The sequence below is a fragment of the Carassius gibelio genome, chromosome A17 (genome assembly GCF_023724105.1).
Source record: "Carassius gibelio isolate Cgi1373 ecotype wild population from Czech Republic chromosome A17, carGib1.2-hapl.c, whole genome shotgun sequence".
NCBI lineage: Eukaryota > Metazoa > Chordata > Actinopteri > Cypriniformes > Cyprinidae > Carassius > Carassius gibelio.
The window spans coordinates 9,867,102-9,892,224 of NC_068387.1; the positions used below are offsets into that span (position 1 = coordinate 9,867,102).

The window sequence follows — 25,123 nt, forward strand, 5'->3', positions numbered from 1 at the left end:
AATCTTATACTCTCTCACTCTACCTGAGGTGCTTCTCCACAGAAGCCCAGATTATACTCTGTTCATACAGCAGATACAAACCCAAAGTACATACATGCTTGGTTTGTATGTTGTTCATGATTTGTTTGCAGACAACGACAAAGCCTTCACCTGAAAATACTGTCATGATGCCCACAGAGGCAGAGAGAGTTTGTTTTTAATGGTACAATCATTAATAATTGATGGAGTGTGCCGGAGCTACTAAGGACTTTAATGGATTTACCTGCAAGAGACTGCGATGCTTCGAACAAGTGCATCAACCTGGAGAAAAACAACGTCCAATGTCAACAAACAGTAGGTCCTGCTGAATACCACACGATGTCCTGTCCTCCAGAAGCAGCGCTTCTGGAAAATTCTTTCATCATGCATATCGGCTAAAACGTAATCACATTTACTCATGTTTTATACATGTTTTTCATAAATCGAATATGTTCTCACGTGTCTAGCATTCTCACGTGTCTGCATTTCCATGTGTACGGTATTTGATGAGCTTTCTGTATATATGCTGATTAATGTTTATATATATATAAATGAAAGTCTAAATTAAATCTGTTTATCACGTAAAATGACTTTGCCTCTTCAAAAGACTTGTTGATCTTATTTGGATAACTTATGCAGTGTCTTTTTTTAGTTTTCGATGAATGAAACTTTGGGTTGCATGGACTATTAATGAATATAGTATGGCTCTAGCAACCCCAAAGTCAAGGTCAGATTCCCAAGGAATACATAAACTGAAAAAAATATATATATGAAAGCAGTGTAAACTGCTTTGGATGAAGGTGTCTGCTCAGTGAATGTAAATGAATGGACAAAAATTATAATAGAATGTTAAAAAAAAGAAATAATTAAAATGTTTTGATATGAATGAGAGAGAGAGTATCCCTTAAAATTATGTTATCATTTACTCAACCATATGTCATTCCAATGAATAAAAATAATAGAAAACTGTATTTTGGACCCCATTTACTTTAGCTGTCTGTTTCATTGTCTGAAATAAATAAATAAATACAAATTGTTAAAACCTTTTCAAATTGTCATCTATTTTGTTCCACCCATTTTATGATACTTGAAATCATGTAGCTTATTGAGGAAAGGTGTCCTTTAATTTTTTTAAGGATATTTGGTGGATTAAATCGTATATTGGCTAAATTATCTAGGCTTGCATTGAAGGAAAGGGGGACCTGAGCCATGTTTATGAAAGAGAATAGACCCTTTGATTCGGCCCACCTTTTTTCCATCTGCCCCAGTGGAATTAACCTAATCAGTAGTACCATGCAGTTTGGTTCTTATATGTGGCTTCTTTGAGACTAGTCCGTGAATGTGTATTTTGTTTCTGGGTGTGTGGTATTCTGTGGATGACACTCAGTATGTCTGCTTGTGCTCTGTGGCTTCTCTCAGGAGATGACCTTGAGGCTGTCCTCTCCTCCTTCTCATGTGTTATGGGAGGGGCGAGCTGTGGGAAGGGAAATGTGATCGGGGCACCAGCAGCTCTCTTCCGCTTGATGGTTAAAACCTTTAGCAATTCTTCGTTTTTCTCAACACTTCAGATAACAGCCATGGAAATTATGCTGGTGGTTGTGATGATAAAACATCACGGCACAATTGCTGTCATTTAAAACAGATCGCTTCTTATTGCGAAAAGCTATTAGTGTCATGAGTTTTAATGAACTTTTCAGACAGAAATGAGTCTGCAGAAGAAGATTAAGCAGTTTTTGATGCTTTTACACAGCAGATGCTTCCGTTAGCAGGATTTGCTCTAAAGGACAGTAATATAAGCAGAAAAGTAAGTTTTACATTTAAAGGAGGGTACCGGGCCATATTTAGGGCTCGGAATATTAAGACTTGGGGGTGGGCAAGTCTCCACCTGAAAGTGTCAGAAAACCTCATTAGCTTTAGAGTGGATGGTGACTGTATAGATTATGCCATGATGTTGATTTATATTGTACGCTTCATTAGTGTGGCACTGAGAGGCAGCATCTTGTGTCATTGGGGATTATTTGACCTACAGGGCTGCCCAGGTCACAAACAGGGCTGCCGTGACAGAATGTACTGACGTGTGACCTACCCCGCCATGTGTTTGTTGGGGTTTTGACGTTTAGTGAGATTGCACTAACAGAAGGCCTTTGGATAACCCAGTTTTAAAGGAATGTTCTGGGTTCCATATGAAGCTCTGTCAATAGCATTTTTGGCATAATATCAGTCATCACAGAAAAGGATTTAGGACTCATCACTTCACTTTTTGTCAAATACATAAAAATCACAGTTAAGGTGAGACATTTACAGTTTAAGTACACTTGTGTTATAGTGCAGATGACCCTTAAAAGCATAAAAGACCATATAAGAACAATTTATTTTAACTTTGAAATATGAACAAAAGAAAATCTCCTTTCCTATAACTAAATTGAGTGTATACTTGGCTGTGATGAATGTCAGAGTGTGAAATAATAATAAGTGCCATCCCATGCACTGGTTTGACCATGTGTACTACATATACAATGCATTTTTCCTGCATTATGATGAAGTCGCTTGTCCCTAGGGCATGATTTATATTTTGTTGCCAACACATTCCAGTCGTTCTTTGGAATCTCATGCGGATCTGGTTTTATGGAGTGTACCACCTTTTTTATCTGGATAATTTTTATGGAAAGTGACAACTTGCGCCAAAGTGACTTTTTATTTCTCATTTCAATGCAGCCATCCACGAGTTCCCTGAGGATATATTCACCAACAGACAGCGTGCGCAAGGAGCTGTACTGCTACACATATTTGGGGTAGGAGAACTTCAATTCTGTGCACGTCAATCAACATGTAGCCTTGCTCACTAGTTGACCTTGCCATCCATGATAAATGGTGCTTGTCTGAGAATTTTATTGCAATTATAAATAGTTTGTCAGTTCTCGTCATCATTTATGAGTTCGCCATTAGGTTCACAGTGCTGAAACCACCCTGTCAACAACTGCTTAAAGAACTGAAGACCATTTAGACATGCAACTTATTATTTCTGCACATCAAGCCCATTATGGTGCATTTCTTTCTTGTCTTTCTTCCATTTCAGGCTCTATATATGTTTCTGGCCCTTGCTATTGTCTGTGATGACTACTTTGTGACCACTCTAGAGAAGATCTGTGAGGTGAGAATAAATGCTCATGAACAGTTCCCAGAATCACTTCAACCTGTCCGTCTAAACCCAGAGTTTCCAACACTTTCCTGTAATGCTGGGTACTGGATCATGTAATACTAATATTCAACACTATTAGGTATAGGTAAGGGTGGTTTAAGTTATTTTTTATTTTATTTAAACTTAATATTAAAAAAAAGGCAGTGCTTTTAAGGGGATTAAATTAGAGATGCCATTTCTCAGGTTTTAGCATGATGCTGTGTTTCATTTATCAAAGCACTGTCTTTGTGATGGTGACTGTTACTGTTTTGGCTCCTTTAAGGACCAAAAAAACATAGAAATGTTTGGAGTCAGCAAGGTTTTTTTTTTTGGGGGGGGGGGGGGGGTTGGGGGCTAAACGTCTGATGCCTATGGGATACAAAAGAGGAAACACTTCAGGAGTGTTGAAGTCATCATCGGATTGAATGAATTCTATAGGATTTTCGGGAGACGTGTGTTTCGCATTCTTTAACATTCGTTACAACGAGCGCTCATCGGGATCAACTAAACACAGGAGTTTCTAAAGTATGCAAAATATTTCACGTTTGCGGTATAGAATATTCTGCACCAAAACGTGATGCTGAATGAAACGAACTGTGATTGGTTGTTTGACATGTCGGTCAAATGGCCTCCTGGGCGGGCCTTGGCCAATGAAAGCTGCCATGAATTCTAGACCTTAGCCGTCTGAAGGTCTGGCTACTCGAGCTATGATTCGACCACTGATTCGGCAAACCTGCTTTCCTGCAGTCTGTGTTCTTCTGACTATTTTGTAGTAAGTAACGAATATATTTAGGGGAAATGTATCGGAGTAAAAGTATACATTTTAATCAGGAAATGTAGTGGAGTAAAAGTAAAAGTTGTGTGAAATATAAAAACTCAAGTAAAGTACAGATACACCCAAGAAATACTTAAGTACTGTAAGTATTTTTTATTTGTTACATTGCACCATTGATATTCACGCAATCATGTGGCACATATCAGAAGATCTTCCCTCCAGTGCAGTTAGTGCTCACACTCACTTAAATGAAACCGCACTCTGGCCCACCTCTTCCAACCAAGCCAGGGACTGCTAAACGAAATGATCACACTACTCAAACGAACCAGGCTTTAGGGGTTAATCTTGTCTAGTGTGAGCACACCCTAATTATTCTCTCGCATCCCGCGCACACATGAGTCTCTGCACGCCCATCAAGTGTTGTCCCTCACCGCACTGCTGCAATGTTTCCTGCGATCGTGCAGGTCTCTACTCGGAAAATGCCTGTTGTAATGTTATGATTGAGGCTCTGTACTCTTATTTTTCTATATCAAATTTTTTCTATAAAAATGTTAATGTCCTGGCAGTGACAAATAGCTTGTTTATATTTTATTTAATTTCATTACATTAATGTTATAAGTTAAGATTCACAAGAAATATTTTAACTGCTACTATGTAAAAGGAATACTGCTCTAAAAAGCACCTTATTTATGTTTTGTGTTCGCAAAACCAAATGATATTGCACTTTTGTTCATATAGCAGTAATTTTAAATGAAAAAAATGCACAGTATACTACTTTTGAATGCATTATTTGTTTTGCAAATAATAATGTGATTAATTGCGATTAATCCCAGACAATCATGTGATCAATTTAAAAAAAAAAAAAATTGTTGTCCAGCACTACAAAAAATCCATCTATTCATCAAAGATTCCTGAAAAATAGTTTTACACAAAAACTGTTTTCAACTGATATTAATACTTTTTTGTTTTGAGTGGCAAATAAAAAAAATGATTTGAGCAGCATATAGAATAATTTCTGAAGGATCATGTTGCACTGAAGACTGGAGTATTGATACAAAAAAAAAAATCAGTTTTCCATCTCAGCAATAAATTACTATTGAAAAATATTAAAATATAAAACCGTTATCTACATGCTGCTCTTTTCCAGTTTATAGTATAAAAAAAGAAATGACGAAAATCATTGCGAACTGTTCTTTTAAGAGCTGCTAGTCATACGGATAATCCACTTACAGTTTTGCACATCTCCGGGATCTATTTAGACCTTTTAATTATTGCCTCTGCACATCCTGTGTGTGATTCTGTATGTTCATCCCATCCATCAGAAACTGCACATGAGTGAAGATGTAGCAGGAGCGACCTTCATGGCAGCTGGAAGCTCCGCCCCCGAGCTGTTTGCCTCTATAATTGGTAAGCCACACATACAGGTGCTTGTATGTGCATTAGTCATGTGTTAACAGATGCTGTGGATCAGAACCCTCTTGCTTTGTTTTGCAGGTGTGTTCATAACTCATGGAGACGTGGGGGTGGGTACCATAGTAGGCTCAGCCGTGTTCAACATCCTGTGCATCATCGGTGTGTGTGGGATATTTGCGGGGCAGGTGAGAAACTCTCTTTGCTCTATATTACAGCTAGCCTGCTTTGAAGCTGCTGCCACTTTTGACCTTTCCATGTTTTCATCTGGCAATTGCAACGTGGAAATTACTCTTCAAGCTTGCTTTTCCTCCTTTTACTCTCATTTCAAACAGTGGTTTCTTTTTTAAATATTCCATTTAAAATCAGAGCACACCTTTTTTGAGGCTTTTTCAGAATGATGAGCTTTGTAAAAGTCTAAGTTTCAGAAAGGCGGGGCATAGAGGAGAAACAATTTTGTACAGTATGTGGAAAAATAATGTTTTTTTGTTTTGTTTTTTTGAATTAAACCAAATACTCAAAAATAATGTTATTTTTAGCAACATCATATGACCCCTTTAAAAGCTCATTGCTGTGATATTTTTGTCTTTTGAGAAATAAAACATTTTTTGTTCATGGCTAATGGCATAACTTGAGGGTGCAGTACATTTAACACCCTTTTGTTACTAATTTTGTTGACTTCTGTTTTCTCTCTAGGTTGTTTTTCTCACCAAGTTTGCTGTGTTCAGAGACTCAATCTACTACATTTTATCCGTGGTTGCCCTTATTGCAGTAAGTGTCATTAATCTAATGAGCTCTGGTAATCAAGTGGCAAAACAAAGTAGGTTCTAGAAGTAAAAATTCCATTAACGTTCTCTTAAAAGGAACTGATAATTAGCAGTAACATAAAAACAACCTATCAAGACGGATGTACCATGAGCTTTGAGGTTGTTAAACAATGGTTTAGAAGCTTTTATGAAGAAAAGTCAGTAATACTTGCAAAAGTTGCTGCCATTATGGAGTAAAGTATTTCTAAATGGACCAGTAACCACCAAGAACACTCTTTTTTGTGTTTTTGGTTTCAGATTTGATTGCAGTATTTGCAGTGCTCATATAATAGACTTAAGTACGCAGCTATAAAGACAAATCCTTGTATCTTTGTCTCTCTCTCTCTCTCTCTCTTTTCAAAACAACAGCAACAAGAAAAACTTTGAATCAAAGTTTGTTCATGTTGAGGCTCATCGGTTTGGTTCAAATCTTTATTAAACACCTTTTTTTAATATCTGTGAAGGAAATGCATGAAAGAGTACTTGGTTGTCACTGATAAGCTCTATAGATCGAGCATGTAGTAAAGACATGCACTGAAATTCACTCATTGAATACTCACACAGACTCTTATCTTTTTCTTCCAGTTTATTTATGATGAAAAGATTTTGTGGTAAGTGTACATCTGTATATACTTTATTCTGATTGGTTGAAGGCAGACACCTGATTGTCTTCCTCCTCCTCGGTCTCTGCAGGTGGGAGAGTCTAATACTGATTGTCATGTATGTCGGCTACATTATCATCATGAAGTGAGTCCACATTCATTTTGCATACTCATTTATTTAAACATCTGATTCTTTAAAATGAAACCATTGAGGCTTTTATTAAAGTATTTAAAATGTATATTTTTTGCATTATTATTATTATTTTTTTTTTATTCTTATTGGTATGGTATTAATAGAATTGAATAAGGCTGCATTTAATAAGGCTGCATAATTATGGATGCCACAAAGCGGCAATTAATCATTAAAAAAGGTCCACTTACGTTATTCTGCATGGTTAATATGCCTGTTTTTCTTTGTACATGTTATCTTAAGGGTTTTTCCCATTATTTTAATTTTAGATTTAGTATAACATTGTAATGCCATTAATATTTTCACTTTTTTATCATTTAAAGAAGAAACCAATCCGATGTATAGTTGACATTTGAAGCTTAATATTGTAGAAAAGCACTAAAAGTTTTTCAGTTAATGTTTTCAGCTTGCTAATTTTTCTATAAAGATATGGCATGCAGTTGCATCAAATAATGGTTTAAACATCATTCCGTGTAAATTGTGATAATCGTTATTAATAATCGCAATTATTATTTTTGTCATAAGCATGCAGCCTTAGAATTGAATAATACATTTTTGCTGTATAATGACTTCTGAAATTTAGGTAAAATGACAACATAGAACCAAATGTTACTTCAATGAGCTGAATTAAGTTGTGGTTACAGTTACCGCTGTTCAGCAAATTGTCGTGGCAAAATCTAGTCATTTCAATAGGATTTTGTGTGATGAGCAAAATATTTTGTTCAAGTTGGCCATTTGTCATGTCGACCAACAGAAACCTGCTTGGCTTCTTATATGACAGTAGACAATTGACAATTGTATGTTTTTTAGGTTTAACACTAGCATCCAGAACTACTTTTCAGGAAAGGAAGACAAGGGAGTCGCCAATGGTAATTCGGTCATGAGCGAGATGGAGCATGGTAATGAATATGATTCGTTATGGGATGATCCATCATGGCCATTACTCAGACCAGGTATGGGTAACTAGACAGGCTTCCTCATGGGCTAGCAACTAACCCTCTGCTGCTTGCAACAAAGTCCGATTTTGTTCTCTTTCAATTAATTCAACTCAACTGTCTATATTTCTGCTGTTTGTAAAACCTATGCCAACAGCACTTACTGAAAGCGTAGCCATCTGACATCTCTTATGAGAGGCTGACACTTTGCTTCCTTTGCTGAATAACTGCAGTGCGCTTTCTGTTTCAGAGTGTGGTGTCCTGTAGTGCGGCTCTAACCGTTGTGCTGCGTGGTGGTCTCTGTCACCCCACCGCTGAAGCCTGTCTGTTTAGCCTTACTAAATCTGCCCTGTCTCCTGTCTCATCCTGCAGTGCTCTGTGTGTGTGTGTGTGTGTGTGTGTGTGTGTGTGCGCGCACGTGTGTGTGTTCATGTCTTACTCCCAGTACCAGTTATACATCCTTACACTCATTTAAAAAATCTGTCATCGTGTCTGAATGCATTTTTTTTTTTTTTTTTGCATTTTTCTATTCATTAGCACTAAAAAAATGTACCTACAAATTGCATTTAACCAAGAATTTTCCTTTAATATCAGGAATATCTTTGGTCAGTGTGTTTGTCTATATGCAGTTATTAGTGTATTGGCAGAAGAGCTCGTCCTGTGGTGTCCAGCAGTAATCTGCGGGACGGTTGGGGATTTAATTTCTTGTCAGTTTTCTGTGTGTCGATGGTTTCTGACAGTGTCCTGAGGCACTCAGAGGTGGGCTTACAGTCGGTCCCAGCAGGAATCAGTCTCTCACTGACAAACAGGACTTTAGATTGAGAATTGTGACATCCTTTTTCTTTTGAGTGTGTGTGTGTGTGTTTATGGTCCTGCTGGTTTCTGTGCGCATTTGTTGTGCGGATTTATTTATTTTTGGTCTCTTTGGGCAGGTCTGACAGTTATGTTGTGTGTGTTTTATGAACAAATACTGTTCATGCTGTGTGTATTGAGCATGAGTACAATGTATAGGTGCACTTACAAAAATATTTCCTCCGTGTCTGCAGTAAAGGCCAGTAAAGAGTACACTAGGGGCTCTGTTGTGATGGTGGATGAGATGATAAATTCAAGCCCTCCACATTATCGGTTCCCCGAGGCCGGACTCAGGGTCATGATCACCAACCACTTTGGTCCCAAGACACGTCTGCGCATGGCGAGCCGACTTATCATCAATGAGGTAAGAAAATACACCAGCTGAGTGAACAGTAATACATACAGATTTTTTGGTCTTTACATTGAAAGTCAATTGAGTTTGGTGTCGTTTTGAACCCTGCTGAGTTCCATTATATGGACAAAAACGCATTCCATTCACAACCCAACTATCTAGAGAACTTTTTACAATGCATTCAATTCCTGATGGATAAAATTCGAATCCCCATCTTTCAATTGGAAAATGCCACAATGCAAAAGTTAAATGGGTTGTGAACGCTGAATTCAACAGATTAGAGGTGCAGATGTGCTCAGCTATTGAACAAGCTCTTCAAATGCGGCTCATCCATTCATAATTCCACATCTGCAATATATGGTATATAATAGAGCATATACTGGGAACCCAGGGACTGGATTATAAACCGGAGTTCAGAAGTGCTTATGGGCCAGTCTTTGTCGGCTAACTGTGGAGTTCTCACGTCAGGTAGCCCAGTTGTGGGTATGAGGCTGATTAAACTGTTTCTATAAATATCCACACGCTGGCGTTCAAAGAAATGTGTTAGAAATTCAAACCCTCTGCTACAAAGACTGCTGAGGAATTTAATAGAGACATGTCACCTAGTTAAGAATAGAGTTTGTCGAGAGTCTTGTCAGTATAACATTTTAAGGGAAAATATACCCATAAATTAAAAACAAATCTGTCTTTATTTACTCACTCTCATGTTAATTCTAATGCCTAAGCATTATACTAGTGGAGACAAATTCAAATGAGCTTAAATAAAAGCATGGGTTTGAGAAGAAATGGACAAGAGTGAATCATGTAGCAGTTTTTGCTCTGTTTCCCTTATACATGCAGCAGCAGCGGCTGGGGAAGATGGCCAATGGGGTGGATGCGGTGCTGGTGGCTGATAAGAAAGCTGACACCATGGAAAATGGCAGCATAGTGGAGGACAAACTCACTGAGGAGCCGGAGAGTGAGATGTCATCTCCCTTCATCCTGCCTGGTGAGGAGGTTTCACTGTCTCACACTTTAACACTTTAGTTGTGACTCTGGGACATCTGAAATCATAGAATACTGTACCTGTTCACATAGTTCTTCTGCTGCGTCCTAACCAGCAAGGTGAACTGGAAATGTCAGGGTATCTTAAAATTGGGATTTCTAGATCGGGAAAAATCATGGAATTTAATTTAAAAAATAAAAAAGTAACAATTAACATTATGTATCCTGCAGGCAATGAACAACTATTGATTTAGTTTGATGTTCATTTATTAATCTGCTATTGTTCAATAACAAATTGAACCTTATATAAAGTGTTATCTAAATATTGGTTAAAATATAATTAATAAATGGAAATAATTATATATAAAAATCTGTGTGTGTGTGTCTGTACACCTCCGTTCAAATGTTTGGGCTCAGTGCGATTGTTTGCAAGGATGCAATAAATCGATCAAAATGACATTGTTTAAAAAGATTCCCATTTCAAATAAAACTTGAACTTTCTGAAAAAATTTAGCATGGTTTCCATGAAAATATTAAGCAGCACAACTGTTTTCAACATTGATAATAAGAAATGTTTCTTGAGAACCATTTCTTATTGAATGATTTCTAAAGGAACCACAAAAGTAAAATACATGTTCAAAATATTCAAATACAATGCTATATTAAATTGTGATCATATTTGACAATATTACTGAGTTTACTGTATTTCTGAGCATATAAATGTAGCCTTAGTTAAGTATACAGGCTGGAATGCACTACACGACTTTTGGCCCGATTTACATTTTTGATAGTCAGCGCTAGTTTCAGAAGGTCAGAGCCAGTCTGCAGATTTGAGTTGACAGATTTCATAGAAAATTGCATAGTGTATGATCATGATTTTTTTTTTTTTTTTGCTTCAGACTTTGATTCCATCCAGTTGGAGGATATGATTTTTTTCAGCCAGTTTAAAACATACATTGCTTCTCCCACCAACCAGGGCGAGTTTGTTGTGATCAGAATAAGTCTAGTATCGTATGAGACCTAGTGTGTTAAAATCTGTTCAGATTTTAAATCTCAGGCAGTGAATTCCAGCCTTAAGACTACCGTCAAATATTTCACTCTTTGTGGGTGCGAGCTCTGGAAATGGAAAAACTGGAAGAGTCTTGGAAATGTTGAACTTCTGTGTTAATCTGTTTTTGTCTTCAGTTGTGCGTGTAATAAGTTCAGCCATTTTTTTGTGAGTGTGAATGTGCTTGGCACTTTGAGTGTGAGTGCAATGCATTGTTCAGAGTAAACTATTATGAGAAAATCACATGATAAAGGAGCTCTTATGTTGAGATTATAGCTATTTTTATTATTAACTGCCTGTGTTTAGAGTGCCTTATTATTATGCATTGCATGGGGCATTTCTCATGTTTTTTTGTGAGCTTTGCTTTCATCTGAGTAATGTGCTGTACTTCCCACCCAGTAAACCTCTAAGTCACCATAAATACAAGGATCGGATGGTAAAATGAATGCTGTAAAGAGAAGCTTTTTTTTTTTCGCTGAAGACTTAATTGGTGACTTATTGTACCATGTGACTGTAGGGGGTGCTATGGATAAAGTGAAGTTTTTCATTTCCTGGCCCATTTTGGTGTTGCTGTACTTTACCATACCCAACTGTGCCAAACCTCGGTGGGAGCGCTGCTTCATGATGTCCTTCTTTCTCTCTACGCTGTGGATAGCCGTCTTCTCCTACTTCATGGTGTGGATGGTGAGTTTCAGTTTCTATGTGTATGTAGGCATTTTTTTCTCTTTTATCTTTTTTTCCGGTATTATTCAATTTAAATAATTTTTTTTATGTAATAATTATTAAAGAATTGTGTTAATGCAACATTTAAAATATTTAACTGTGACTGTCGTAGTTAATTAAAAAAAAAATCGGTTTAGTTTTTCCTCAAGTTTTCTTACACCCCTTGCAGCCCCTTGGGGTCCTTGGACAGTCTTTGGTTTGACAGTATTTGTTTGAATTTTGGCATATTTTAGGTCATTGTTCTTGCAGGCATGTTACATCACTCTTTCGTGTGGGTTACTGTGTGCAGGTCACAATTGTTGGATACACACTTGGAATCCCAGATGTCATTATGGGTATAACTTTCCTGGCTGCGGGCACCAGTGTTCCCGACTGCATAGCGAGTCTCATTGTCGCACGGCAAGGTAGAACTCTCCTTTGTTTAATTTTCTTGGTTTTTCTACCTTCACTTATCTTTCATCCATGTTGAGCTGACTTTCCAGCTTTGGCTTTGTGTCTGTGTGCTCAGGCCTGGGGGACATGGCTGTCTCCAACACGATTGGCAGTAACGTGTTTGATATCCTGGTTGGACTCGGCGTTCCCTGGGGCATCCAGACAATGGCTGTCAACTACGGCTCTGTGGTATCTGTCTTTGTCACTCCTCAAACATACAAGCATACACAATTCCACAAAGATGGTAAAATTACCTTTTTTGTCTGTGTGTCCTATTTAGGTTAAAATCAACAGTAGAGGACTGATTTACTCCGTTGTTCTGCTGCTGGGTTCAGTGGCTTTAACTGTGAGTCAATGTTAAGGACAATTCACTTTAGAAATACAATGTATTGTCAAATATATTATATGTGGACACCCTCTTTTTAGTTTTAGTTATATACCACACTATTTCATCTCTGTATCTGATCTAAAGTGGGCAGTATGCTAGATCTAATGAGCCATAACTGACAAAAATAACCATAATTTTTACCCTTACAGTTAAATATTGCTCTGCAAACGTCATTAACAGCGTCGGGGGGGTCCTTGGCCTTGACGTTGTGTATTAAAATAGTTTAATGCACAGCTAGCCGTGCATTATCCCTTACTTATTGGTTGACCTCTAGTCCAAACTATGCAATTGAGTAGACTGAGTAGAACGCAGCAGGACTGGAAGCTCTTTACAAATACATTTTTAAACAGCCAACGAGTATATAGTGTAAGATCGATCTTGAGGTTTTAAAAAATCCATATTTAAATAAGATCATAATAAACTGGAAACTACATTTTTTTTTCATCTCTACGTAATGCTATAAGGAAGAGCTCTTTTCTGTTCCAGCATGATGTTTAGGTGTCCATACAGTGTGTAGAAGATTGTTTTCTCTGGCTGTTTACGAATCATTGTATTTGTCCACCTTCAGGTGCTGGGGATCCATGTGAACAAGTGGAGGTTAGACTTTAAGCTGGGCATGTACGTGCTTGTTCTGTATGCCATCTTCCTCTGCTTTTCCATCTTGATCGAATACAATGTCTTCACTTTTGTCAACCTGCCCATGTGCCAAGAGGGTGTCTAGGGTAGAAGATTTCCATGGGCTTTGAACCGAAATACCTCCGGGATAATCCTGCAACCAAAACCGTCAATGATTCTGCTGTTTCCTCTGTTTAATACCCTTATTGAGTTGCTACTGTTGAAGAAAACCACTGTCTCCCGCTGAACATACGCACCACTGTGTCTCAGATGGAAGCACTGCATTTCCCTGAAGACTGTTGACTCGCAACTTTCTCCATCAATTCCAGGAAATGAAATTCTCCTTGGCAGCTCTCTTTATAACTGGATACTCTTCCACTTCTGAACCTTGGACGATCACAATGCAGCCCGTAAATGTCTTGTTCAGAGCAGAAGGATTCGAACTGTACACTTTGCATCACGAACTGCACACACATAGCAATGGCAAACAATGCTGCTCATTCCTGTCTGCATTAGCAATCTACATTTTCTAATTTCTGTCTTCCATTGAGACACCATCTGGCATGAACACAATGCACTTTATATGTGGCATAAAACATCTATATCATTATTAATTTATTTCCTCCGGTATGGAAAAATGAAAGTATGTCCTTGATGCGGCGCAAAAAAAAGATAAAAGTGACATGGAACGACTGCCTTCAGGCAAGAAAATGATTCTCACAGCTTGTTACACAGAAGAAAACTGTTGAAAAAAGTTGTGTATGGATCACGCGGCGGGGGCGAGCGGTTATGAAATCCTCATGAGCCTTGCCGATAGATTTCCTGCTGAGAGCTTCAGGCAGGTGCTCATCTGAGAGGTCAGCTCCTGACACACACAAACAGAAGCTTGAATATTAGACACATTTCGGTTTCCCTTTATTATTCCAAACCTGCAATAACCAGTGAATGAACCAATCATAAAGCACACATCAAAAGCTGCTCCTTACCTCTCATTCAGACCAGAACAGACGACCCTCAGGACCGCTCTTTGCTTGTTTTACAGTTCGGACAATGAGACTGACAACTGTGGATGCTTTGATATTTCATACACATACTGATGATAACGCAAACAAAGATCCTGCATTTTGCAAACATGCTACAAATCGATGCGTTGTTTTGTTTGTTTATATGTAAATATAACCTCACTGATCCTGTCTGAACCAGTGCTTCCTTACAGATGATGGGAGGTGAGGGTGAATTTACATTTGTGACCAAAGCGGCCACTTTTTCTTTATTTCCAATGCACCCTAACCTCCCTCTCTGGATCTTTATTACCGTGTGTCTGTATTGCATGATTTGACACAAAAAGAAGCCATTTTTAAAACAGGGAAAAAGCTTTGTGAGCTCACATCAATGTCCCTACAAGGATGAATCTCAAGAAAATGTGGCCAGGTCATATTTCATGCCATGTGCAAAGAAATTAAGTTTTAGAACCTTTTAAGATTTGTCTGCATTGCGGCATTTATTTTCTTGAGTTAAGCCCTGGATTCTCTTCGCTGTAATACATGTGGACTTGATAATGTAATAAAATATATATTTATATTAGCATTAATTAAAATAAATTACCGTATTAATATTACTCTGATTTATAAATGTTAAAAATAATTTAGATGTCATTTAATTTGTGTGTGTGTGTGTGTGTGATGGTAATTATTATTTTTTGTAATTATTTTTTGCATTTCAGTAATCGGAGTGAGATTTTTGTTATGCGGTAAAGGAAATGTTTGGATTATATTATTGGAATGAGATTTTTATTTTGGATTGTGGTGAATTTTATTTGGCTTTTTTGTGTTACGGTAATGAGATTTTATTTTATTTTCCATTGCAGCAATGCAAATTACGGTAATGATGTTGGAGGTTGAAAATGCGTTTACTGTGATATCACAATACAAATAATAATAATAATAATAATAATTGTACTCATAGATTTTATTTTCTTTTATCATAATTTATTTGTATTTTTATTTTTGTGGTAAAATATGACCTAAACTTGTTTCCTGAGATTCACCCATAAATGGCAGCTACCGGACCCCCATTCACTCAGCTGTTATAGTGGGCTCAGGAGATGTGAAGTTGAGTGTAGAGGAACGTGTCTTTGTCGTTGTTAAGTGCTAGGAGGTGGTGTCGCTGTTGTCTGTGCAAAAGACATGTTGGTGTTGCAGTGTTTGATGTACACATTATACAGTCATGGCCAAAAGTTTTGTGTTTTGCAAAGTTTGCTGCTTCAGCTGTTGTGGTGTTCATTCAGATTGTTTCTAGATTATTGGGTGGAGTGATCAGATGCATTTTAAACAATTGCTAAAAGCTTCAATGGCTAAAAAAAATGAACTTTTCACAACAACAACAAAAAAATCACAGTTTTTTGACCCTGACACAAAATGACCAGATAACATTAATTGACTAATCACATCACAAGTGTGAATGAGTACTAGTCAGGTGAAATCAATTTAAAATAGATTACATACAGATTGTAAGCGCAGACTGATCGAGGGAAGAAGTGCTTCCAATCATTGTGTTCTTGTTAGAAATGTTTACCTCCAAGGAAACACACGCAGCCATCATGGCTTTGGCTCAAAATGGCCTCACATGCAAGGAAACTGCTACAAATAATATTGCACCTGAAAGAATCATTTACTGGATCATAAAGAAGTTCAAGGAGAGAGGTTCGACTGCAGTGATCCTGAGACCTTTCCATGTGGAGGGTTACTCTTCAACCAAGGGAGTGTGCTCTGTCATTATTCTGCCCAAAAACACTGCTCTGAATAAAGAATGGTATCAAAACGTCCTGCAAGAGCGACTTCTTCCAATGATCCATGAGCAATTGGGTGATGATCCGTGCATTTTCCAGCATGATGGAGCACCATGTCACAAAGCAGGACTGATACAGAAGTGGCTCGAAGATCATTACATTGAAATTTTGGATCAGAGAATGGATCGCCGTCAGTCAGGATTTGGCCCAAAAGCTAATATCCAGCATGCCAGCGTGAACTACAGAGGTTATGAAGAACAAGAGTCAACACTGTAAATATTGACTCATATTTTTTTGCCAATAAAAGCCTTGTGATATGCTTATCATCGTTTTTCAGTATACCATAGACACATGGAAAAACAATCTACAAATACTGGAGCAGCAAACTTTGCAAAACACAAAATTTATGTCACTGCTAAATCATTTGGCCAAGACTGTAGATGATATATGCAATCTCAGTCAGTGAGGGCTGAGCACGGGGATTATATCTTCATAGATGAGCCATGTTTGTGAAAGCTGCTGAAGTCGCCCACCACTGTAACACATGCATGCAGACTCTGTCATGTAATCTCAATCAGCGCTTAAATTGCCATTCTGTAGAATGTCTGCTTTAGTTTATTGTGACGATGTGCTGTGCGGAATGACGGTGGTGTCGTGTGGTGATTGTCTTTCGTTTTTTGTTCTGTGCTGTTTCTCAGTGGTGATCTGTACGATTACATTAATCAGATGAAATTGATGCGACATACGCACACTGTTGGAGGGAGCTTCAAAAGCTTTTTCCTTTGCTGGTTGCCACATTTTATAGCCTAGCTATTATTTATTTATTTTTTTTCAGCATTGAATTAATTATTTGGTGCCAGTTTTGTTAATTTCTCCCTGGTTGTTTTCATAAATCTCTTTGCCAGGGCATTCATATATAATAGGCTACTTTATTTGAAACCCGATTGTAAGCACACTATACTTTAATGTTGGCTTTGTTGCAGATAATTTGTGCCATGCTTGATGTAAATGCTATCGTTATATTTGAACTAAGATGAGTATTTTTTTCCATTTAATTGTATTTTATAAACTTAGGACCTCCGGAGCAGTTTGATTAATGTTTCAGACGAGATGTCTTTGTTGCCAGTTGTAAAGCACTCTCACATAAATAGGCTTATATGCACTCTCCATTGTGTGCCTCTTAAGAGGCTTCAAAATGCTTCAAATGACTCTGTCACGCATGGATATGCACAAAACTAGGCTATGAGAACTTCTCATGCGGGATCTTGATTTATTAAACACACATGCACAGATACATGTGCAACTGCTCCACGAGTGGCCTCCTTCACTGTGAGTGGACCGGCATATAGGAAACCTGCAAGGTACAGATTTAATGATTTTCAAATTAAGATGTTGGTGTGTGACTTGAATGTATTGTCTTGCAATGGATGTATCCAGCCAATGCATTTTACTGTAAAGCAATAATCTAAAAAGAATATTAAAAACAATGTATAAAGCATACGAGTATTGTATGAAGAAAACAATTGAATTCCACAGTTTATAAATGTGTTTCTTGTGACTGTCTTGCATTTGGTCAGTGAACTGGTTTGTAGCGCCCCCGCATGTATAAAGCAGTAACTGCATGTGGGGTAAGTTGTCAGACGGATCCTGCCATTAACCTGGTCTATTATAGACTTTTGTAACCATACAACTTTAAATGCAGAACAATTCATAAAAGAGCAAATAAATAAAGGTAAGGCCTATTATACAAACATATAAAACCATAATTTTGACCAATAAAAGTAATAATTTAATAACTACTAAATTACCATATACATGCATACTGTACATATGTTTGCAGACATTTATGTATGTATCTCTCTCTCTCTCTCGCTCTATATATATATATAGGTTATATATGTATAAAATATGCACACACAAACATATGGCTGTCCTTGGCCTTGAAAAAACAAATCTGCAGTTTCCTGCAGTGCTTTTGAATTTTGCGAGAAAAAATTTTCGTCCTGCAAACACGAACATGATTTGGTTTTGTTACTATGCACCATCATGTATTAACGTTTACAACAGTGGTTAACATCAGCTTAAAATCATTAACCAACTGGCTGTCATAAAGCAGAGGATTTAGCATGTCTGTCTCCAAGTGCTCTACGGAGCATTATTTGGTTGCAGAATCACAATATTAAGAACCCCTATGGTATCGCAGCAGGTATGAAGGGTTAAATTATGATTAGATGCCATGGTATCTACAGAAAATGCACAGTGATTCTATTAATTGCAGTATATTGGTCAGCAAATGCATTGACGGAATTTACACTATTCACTTTCTGTAAACAAATCAGTAGAAATTGATCATTTTAATAATTTGTGCCAGAACTTTCTGCATATAGTGCGCAGCCTCACAAAAAAATTAAATAAATACAAATAATAAAATATTTGTGACTACTGCATTATAACACAATGAACTTTCCCTCATAAGTTTTCACTTTCAGACTTTGGAATCTAGATGACTTTCTCCAAAATTGAACCAACTCCAAATAAATAAAACGTGAGTGATGTAAGTGTCAAATATAATTGTACAGTGTAAACTGAAAGCTGAAACGTAGGTCCAGTTTAATCTTTTTATGGGACTCTTGAAGACTAGAATTGGTCAACATTTTTTATACCATTCGGGACTTTTTGTTACATACCAAATTGTATATCCTTAATCTGCAAAACATTGTTAAGGATTTTGTTTAAGTCTGCAAGCATGCCATGGAAACAACTGCAGGATTTCATAGAAAAATTACTGTATGTTTGCTGACAGGATATCAACAGGCCAACGAGGTGATTTTGCAGAAGGATCTAGCTGATGTCTTTGAGGGGTTTTGCCGAGCTAACAGCAGTCTCCTACCGCTGCTGTACAGGAGCAAATGTGGAGAATGGAGCTGCAGCCCTCTCGCCACAGGATCTGATAAGGTATTTTCACAAAAGAGTATTCACACCCTGAATACTGTTCTGAAAGCTCTTCACCCCTGTTTGAGCCCTTGGCATCAGCTGCGATGAGGGAGCTCTCTCTCAAAACTGCTCTGCTCCTTACCCTTGCCTTGGCTTGGCTAAGCTCATAGGAGAGTTGCATGCACTCTTGGTGGATGACGATTTCATTCACTTTGGGCCTGGGTGGGGACTGCAGTGTTACTCTCCGGCCGAGACCAGGCTACGTGACTATATCTCTTTCCACCCCTTTTAAAGCGCAGGTCATTTCTTTCTCCACTTTGTCTTCCGAGCCATTGACCTTGCGTGACGTTGAGGCTCAGAACGCCATTTGCCCTGTCAGGGCTTTAAGGAGCTATATCATCCGCCTGGCCATCTTTCGATGGTCTGCCCAGCTTTTCGTCTGCTTTGGTGGCTGTACTAAGGGATGAGCAGTATCTAAGCTGAGGCTTTCCCTCTGGATGATGGATGCTATGTTGACTTATGCAAGCCAGCAATGCCCTCTCAATACCAAAGCTCATACGGCAAGGGCTATTGCCTCTTCATGATTAGATAAGCTCTTCATAAAATGTATGAGTTTTGTTAATATAAGAAGTATTTCAAAATGGCGTCTATTTCAATTGCACAGAAAACATCTTTTAAGATGATTATTTAAAATGCATGCAAAACGATGTCGATTAGATGCTTGCACACGTTTTTCCAGGTGAAGCAATTTTTAACAGACTTCGATATGTGCATGCGATTTCACAAAGTTGTCTATTTGAAGTGCATTAATCTGAAGGATAGGCTAGACATAAAAAACATCTTTAAGATGATTAAGAAGATATTTAGTCATTTAAGAAGTTTTTAGTCTTTTAATATGAGAATGTTTCTCATTACTATGACTTTCAGAATCATATTCTTTTCTCAGCTTACACCCTTTGACACTCTAGGTCACTTGAACAATAAGCCCCGCCTGCTGATTAACATATAGTTTGCATACAAGTTGACTTTGAAGATGAAAACAAAAATGTAAATAAAAACTGGAATAAATGAAACAATAAAACAAAAATTAAATGTTACATTTTAATTTGAATTGCGTCACTATTATTGCCCGAGCATAAATAAAAAGCTGTTCGCATTTTCTTTTTCACTGTTGCCTTTTCATTTTAATACTGGCAGTCTTGCCTCTAGATAGCAGTGAAAATGATATTTCAAATAACCAACTGCATTTTATTTTTCAATTCGACAGGGACAATGCATTGTTACAGTGAAAAAAAAAAAAAAAATATATATATATATATATATATATATATATATATATATATATATATATATATATATATATATATATATATATATATATATATATATATATAAAATAATTAAAATATAATAAAAAAAAATTAAATTGTTAATCTGGATTTCATTTTTATAATTGAATTGATTTAATTAAAATCCCACACTAGCATGTTCTTATTTCAAAGTTTCTCACTATTCATATAGCACTTTTAATGATCTTAATGTGATTTTCAGTAGATCAGTTTTTCAGTTCCCCTCAAATTCATAATTAGTCATTTCCTTCCTTTTCAGTAGCACCTATGGATATATCTGTTAAACCCCCCAAAACTTGATGCTTTAAAAAAGCTTTTGATTGCCTTGAGAACTTACTGAATTAAAAAAAAAAGTTATTCATCTAGTATTTAATTTTATTTCAATTAAAGTTCACCCAAAATTTTGTAAACTCATCCTCAGGCCATCAAAGATATGGATGGGTTTGTTTCTCATCACAACAGTTTTGGAGAAATGTAGGGTGCCATCAGAATGAGAGTCCAAACAGCTGTTAGAAACATCAAAATAATCCCCAAGTAATCCACACAGTCTGTCAGTTATCTTGTGAAGCAAAAAGCTGTGTGTTTGGGAGAAATAAATCCATCATTAAGGCATTTTAACTTTGTTCTGGCCAAAAATACATATTTTAGTTAACAATAACAAAAATGGCTTTGAAATGCTGTTATCTAACAAATGAGATTCAGCCCATCTGTAATACTTAACTGTGTGTGTCGGATCAAAACATGTCTAAACATACTCAAACTGTTAACATTGTAGGGGCTTGGAGATGGAAAAATGAACACTTTAAACATCTCTTAAACACCGTTGATTCTTTTACAGAGCTGCTGGGCATCCGTGACTGGTGTTAGCTCCCACAATCTCCGGTAAGAAAACATTAAAATCACACCATAAAAATATAGTACAAATAAGCTGTAAAAAGAATTAAATAATATTATTCTTTTTAATATTTATTAAAAATAATATAAATAATAATGTCATAAATAGATTCTCTAATAATACCAACGTTTGTCTTAAATCTGTATGGCCTGGGTTACTGAGTAAATACAATGAAAACATTTTTAAAACAAATAATTTTAAATCTTACTAGTGACCCAATATTTACAAGATACCATAAAAGGTAGTTTTAAATAATATTCTGGAAACTTACATTTCCAGAATGGCGTTGCAAACTCAAAATATTTGTGTAATGCTACATCCACACCACTAGGTGTCAGTGTAAGTCCACAACAACATAGCCATTTTTGCTTAGTAGTTTACACTACTTTGTACAGTAAGTATACAAATTAGTTTTTGGCATCACTGTCTGACATTGCAATTGTTTTTTTGTGTTTTATATATATATATATATATATATATATATATATATATATTACTGTAATGTTTTAACAAAATGTCATACTTGGACCTTCCAACAAGAAGTATGGATCTGTTGCTAGTTCCGTTTCATCATGAATTTAAAGACACACACAGTAGTAACTCTTTGGTTTGCGTGCAGGTTCAAAGGGGCATCCAGGTCCTGTGAGCTCCTAAAGGCCTGTCTCTCGCTTTCCCATTCCTCCTGTTCTCATCACCACTGGTTTCCCCACACACTACACGCACAGCCCCCCTGAAGAGACTGATGGCCCGCCGGGGGCCATCGCCATGGCAGCTATGCTTCAAGCACTCTGCAAAGAGCTGGTCATCGTGACAGATTGGCGTGCTTTGGGGATGAATCAGCACATCATGCAGGATGCTGTGGAGAAAGGTGCCTCCATTACTGCAGATTTGCTGTTCTGGAGATATTCTTGGGTTATTGCTAACCTGATGTGATAAAGCGTCACATTACTGTTTTATTGTATTTATTAAATTTGTTTGGCTATGATTTGTGTTGATTTGTAACAGGCGTAATAAAGACTGCAAGTTCCAGTAATATGTTTCCAGAGTAATGGCCCTGACTCAGCACCTCACTTCCTGTGGTGTGATGGAGATCCCACTAAGCCCAGGTGTAATTCCATCCACTGCTTTCTCTTGTGCAGCATCCCAATTTGCCCACAGTATACCCTAAGAAAAAACATACATTTGAGTATGTAGCAGAATAATGGATGAGCTTTGGGACATACTACTTTGTCATAACTGCATCTTTAACAGACCACTCTGTCACTTAGTTAAGTGCATCCCGTCACCATTTAAACTCCCCTGTCGATCATGTTGTCACAGTTAACATCCTTCACAATTACACTTTATTTCCTATCATATTGGAGAGAAATGGAAAGGCCCGTTGGTCTACCAGTCATGTGTCTTGTATGGCATCAACTCTCCTCATGTGTATGCATGATGATGCATTTAAAAGTTAATGACCAAATGTATCTTTATAAAAGTTTCTAATTGTTGTTCTAGATAAGATATTATATAGTTATAGTGGAGAAACAATATTATTTGGAAAATATTGTTTTTGTTAACCTTAAACCGCATAAACACATTTAATTACACCAAATAATGTTCTTTTTTAGCAACCTCATATGACCCCTTTAAAGACAAATACATACTATGTCAATTAGGACTCATCACTGCTCTCAGATCCCATGTAAGTAGCATGTTAAACAGAGCACATTATGAAACAATTAATATTTTAAGCAGTATTATAGTTCATGACTTCATCTGTACATAATTCATGTTTAATAACTGAATTCTGAAGACAAATATTTTTGTATGATGGCTGTTATACTGTATAACTGATCATTGGTATCTTGTCACTCTTCTGTCTCAAATTTCATGGCCATTTATTTGATGATTAGCCTTATAATAAGAGTGGTAATATAATAGTCAGCTAGTCATTATCATAAAATAACTAATTTCAGGGTGATGATGTGGTTTGTTTTATGATAATGACTGTGCATTATCCCACACTGCATTGTTAAAGGAATATTGCAAATGCAGTTCATCTTAAGCTCAATCAATAGCATTTGTGGCAAAATATTACCACAAAAAAATAATGACTTGTCCCACCGTTTACAAAAAAAAATAAAAATACAAGCAAAATTTGAGGTTACAGTGAGGCTGTGGAATGCAGAAATGTGAAGCTTATCATTTTATAAAATCACTTATATTAATTATTCTTCTAAACTGTATATGTTATTTGAACTGTAAAGCTCTTGTCAGTTTTACAGTCGTTTTAGAGATTTACGTTATATGTTACCACTATAACTAAATGTGTTAAATCGGATACTATACTTTACACAGAAAAGGTTAAGTGATTGTGTCACTCTAAAATCATTTGAACAAAGATATTGTTTAGATCCTGTCGCAAAGCTATTGAAATAGTGAGTATTTGAATGTTCCTGAATAGGCTACATTCACTTTCATTTTATGTGTCTCACTGTAACAGACTGTTGCATTTCTTTAAAGATAATGATAGATGCTGCCGATTGAGCTTAATTTACAGTATACTGAATCTGAATAATTCCCTTTAATCAAAGAAAAAGATGTTAAAAAATGACTTAGTTAATTCGTTGCACAACTAGAAATGCAAGTTGAATGACAGTCCAGGTCATTTTATGCATTCAGACAATGTACACATTGTGCCACATTATACATTATACTGGAATGCAGAAAGAAGGCTACTATGCTGTTCCAAACACAGCCAATGTCTTGTTTGCAATGTAGTTTAACAGAAATTTTTAAATCTATACTAAAAAGGTTTGACCACTTGGTGGCTATAGAGCACAGCAGGCGGGCTACTGATGGGAAATACCACAACATTAGAGGGTGAGAGGGGTGAAAATCAACCATAGACAAACTCTTCACCACCGCCAGCACTATCACAGGCAACACAGCCAGAGCTTCAGTGTTTCAAACCACTGTGATTAACTTACAGTAGAAAATGTTACTGTGTAATACAATGGAAGTAGTTTTTGATTTGATGGTTTTATCCAAACCTTCTCTGATGAAGTCAATGTCCTTATCTCTTTAATGAACACAATGCTTGAATCGCCGAGTTTGTTCCTAATTGGTGATACATTCGTTTGGCACCAGGGAGTGGCTTAATGAGATCTGTCAGCCCTTTGGAACAGGATTAATTGTGTGTGTGTGTGTGTGTGCAGGGATCAAGGATGGAGGTAATGAGCTTGGTATGGGCAAAGTCAAAGCAGCAGTTAAAGCATACACGCCTAATGAAAATCTGATTGCGTGTGACGTGGCAGCAGGTAAGCTCACATCACAAAGAGACCACATACTGTGCATTCATGCTTCCTGCTGGCTGGAAGAAAAAGGATGCTGGATCGAAACACATAGGTAACACACGGTGGTTCTGAGTTTCACATCAAACCTACTTCCTTATTACGGGGACTAAATAAATAATGTTTTTATTGTAACGATATCATAGGAAGTGCATCAGAGATGTTGTTATTTGACATAGTGTTGCCTATAATGTCTGTCTGTTTATATATATATATATCTCCAACATTTAATCGACATTTAGGCATGTTTAAGAGTGAAATAGAATGGAAAATATTGAGAAGAATAAGAAGAATATCTTAAAATCTACTTTTTGAATAGTAGTTCATTTAGATACTATATTTAAATGAATTTGCAGATTCAATTCAAGTTAAAGGCTTAGTTCACCCAAATATTAAAATTGTCATTAAAGGGATAATTAATTCTCAAATAAAATTTTTATATGTTTTAGCTTACCTCAAGGACATCCAAGATGTAGGTTTCTGTTTCCTCAGTATTTCCCATTTTGATATT

General features: G+C 36.8%; 1 protein-coding gene and 1 pseudogene across 3 annotated transcripts in view; both read left to right on the top strand.

Moving 5' to 3' along the window:
* Positions 1-17,596, top strand: part of LOC127933437 (sodium/potassium/calcium exchanger 4) — a 52,698-nt gene extending 35,102 nt beyond the window's left edge. The window contains exons 3-17 of one of the 3 annotated variants that reach the window (XM_052530451.1): positions 2,734-2,810; positions 3,095-3,169; positions 5,294-5,378; positions 5,466-5,569; positions 6,078-6,152; positions 6,773-6,798; positions 6,881-6,934; positions 7,790-7,932; positions 8,961-9,130; positions 9,962-10,106; positions 11,668-11,834; positions 12,163-12,277; positions 12,382-12,494; positions 12,586-12,651; positions 13,262-17,596. In XM_052530451.1, coding sequence (XP_052386411.1) covers positions 2,734-2,810; positions 3,095-3,169; positions 5,294-5,378; positions 5,466-5,569; positions 6,078-6,152; positions 6,773-6,798; positions 6,881-6,934; positions 7,790-7,932; positions 8,961-9,130; positions 9,962-10,106; positions 11,668-11,834; positions 12,163-12,277; positions 12,382-12,494; positions 12,586-12,651; positions 13,262-13,414 — 1,568 coding nt within the window. In that variant the 3' untranslated portion in view covers positions 13,415-17,596. Of the gene's footprint in view, positions 1-2,733; positions 2,811-3,094; positions 3,170-5,293; positions 5,379-5,465; positions 5,570-6,077; positions 6,153-6,772; positions 6,799-6,880; positions 6,935-7,789; positions 7,933-8,960; positions 9,131-9,958; positions 10,107-11,667; positions 11,835-12,162; positions 12,278-12,381; positions 12,495-12,585; positions 12,652-13,261 lie in introns of all 3 variants that reach the window. The other 2 variants (XM_052530450.1, XM_052530452.1) reach the window with 2 other exon arrangements.
* A 1,348-nt stretch (positions 17,597-18,944) lies between these two features.
* LOC128031604 (D-glutamate cyclase, mitochondrial-like) lies at positions 18,945-24,849 on the top strand (annotated as a pseudogene).
* The last annotated feature ends 274 nt before the right edge of the window (positions 24,850-25,123 follow it).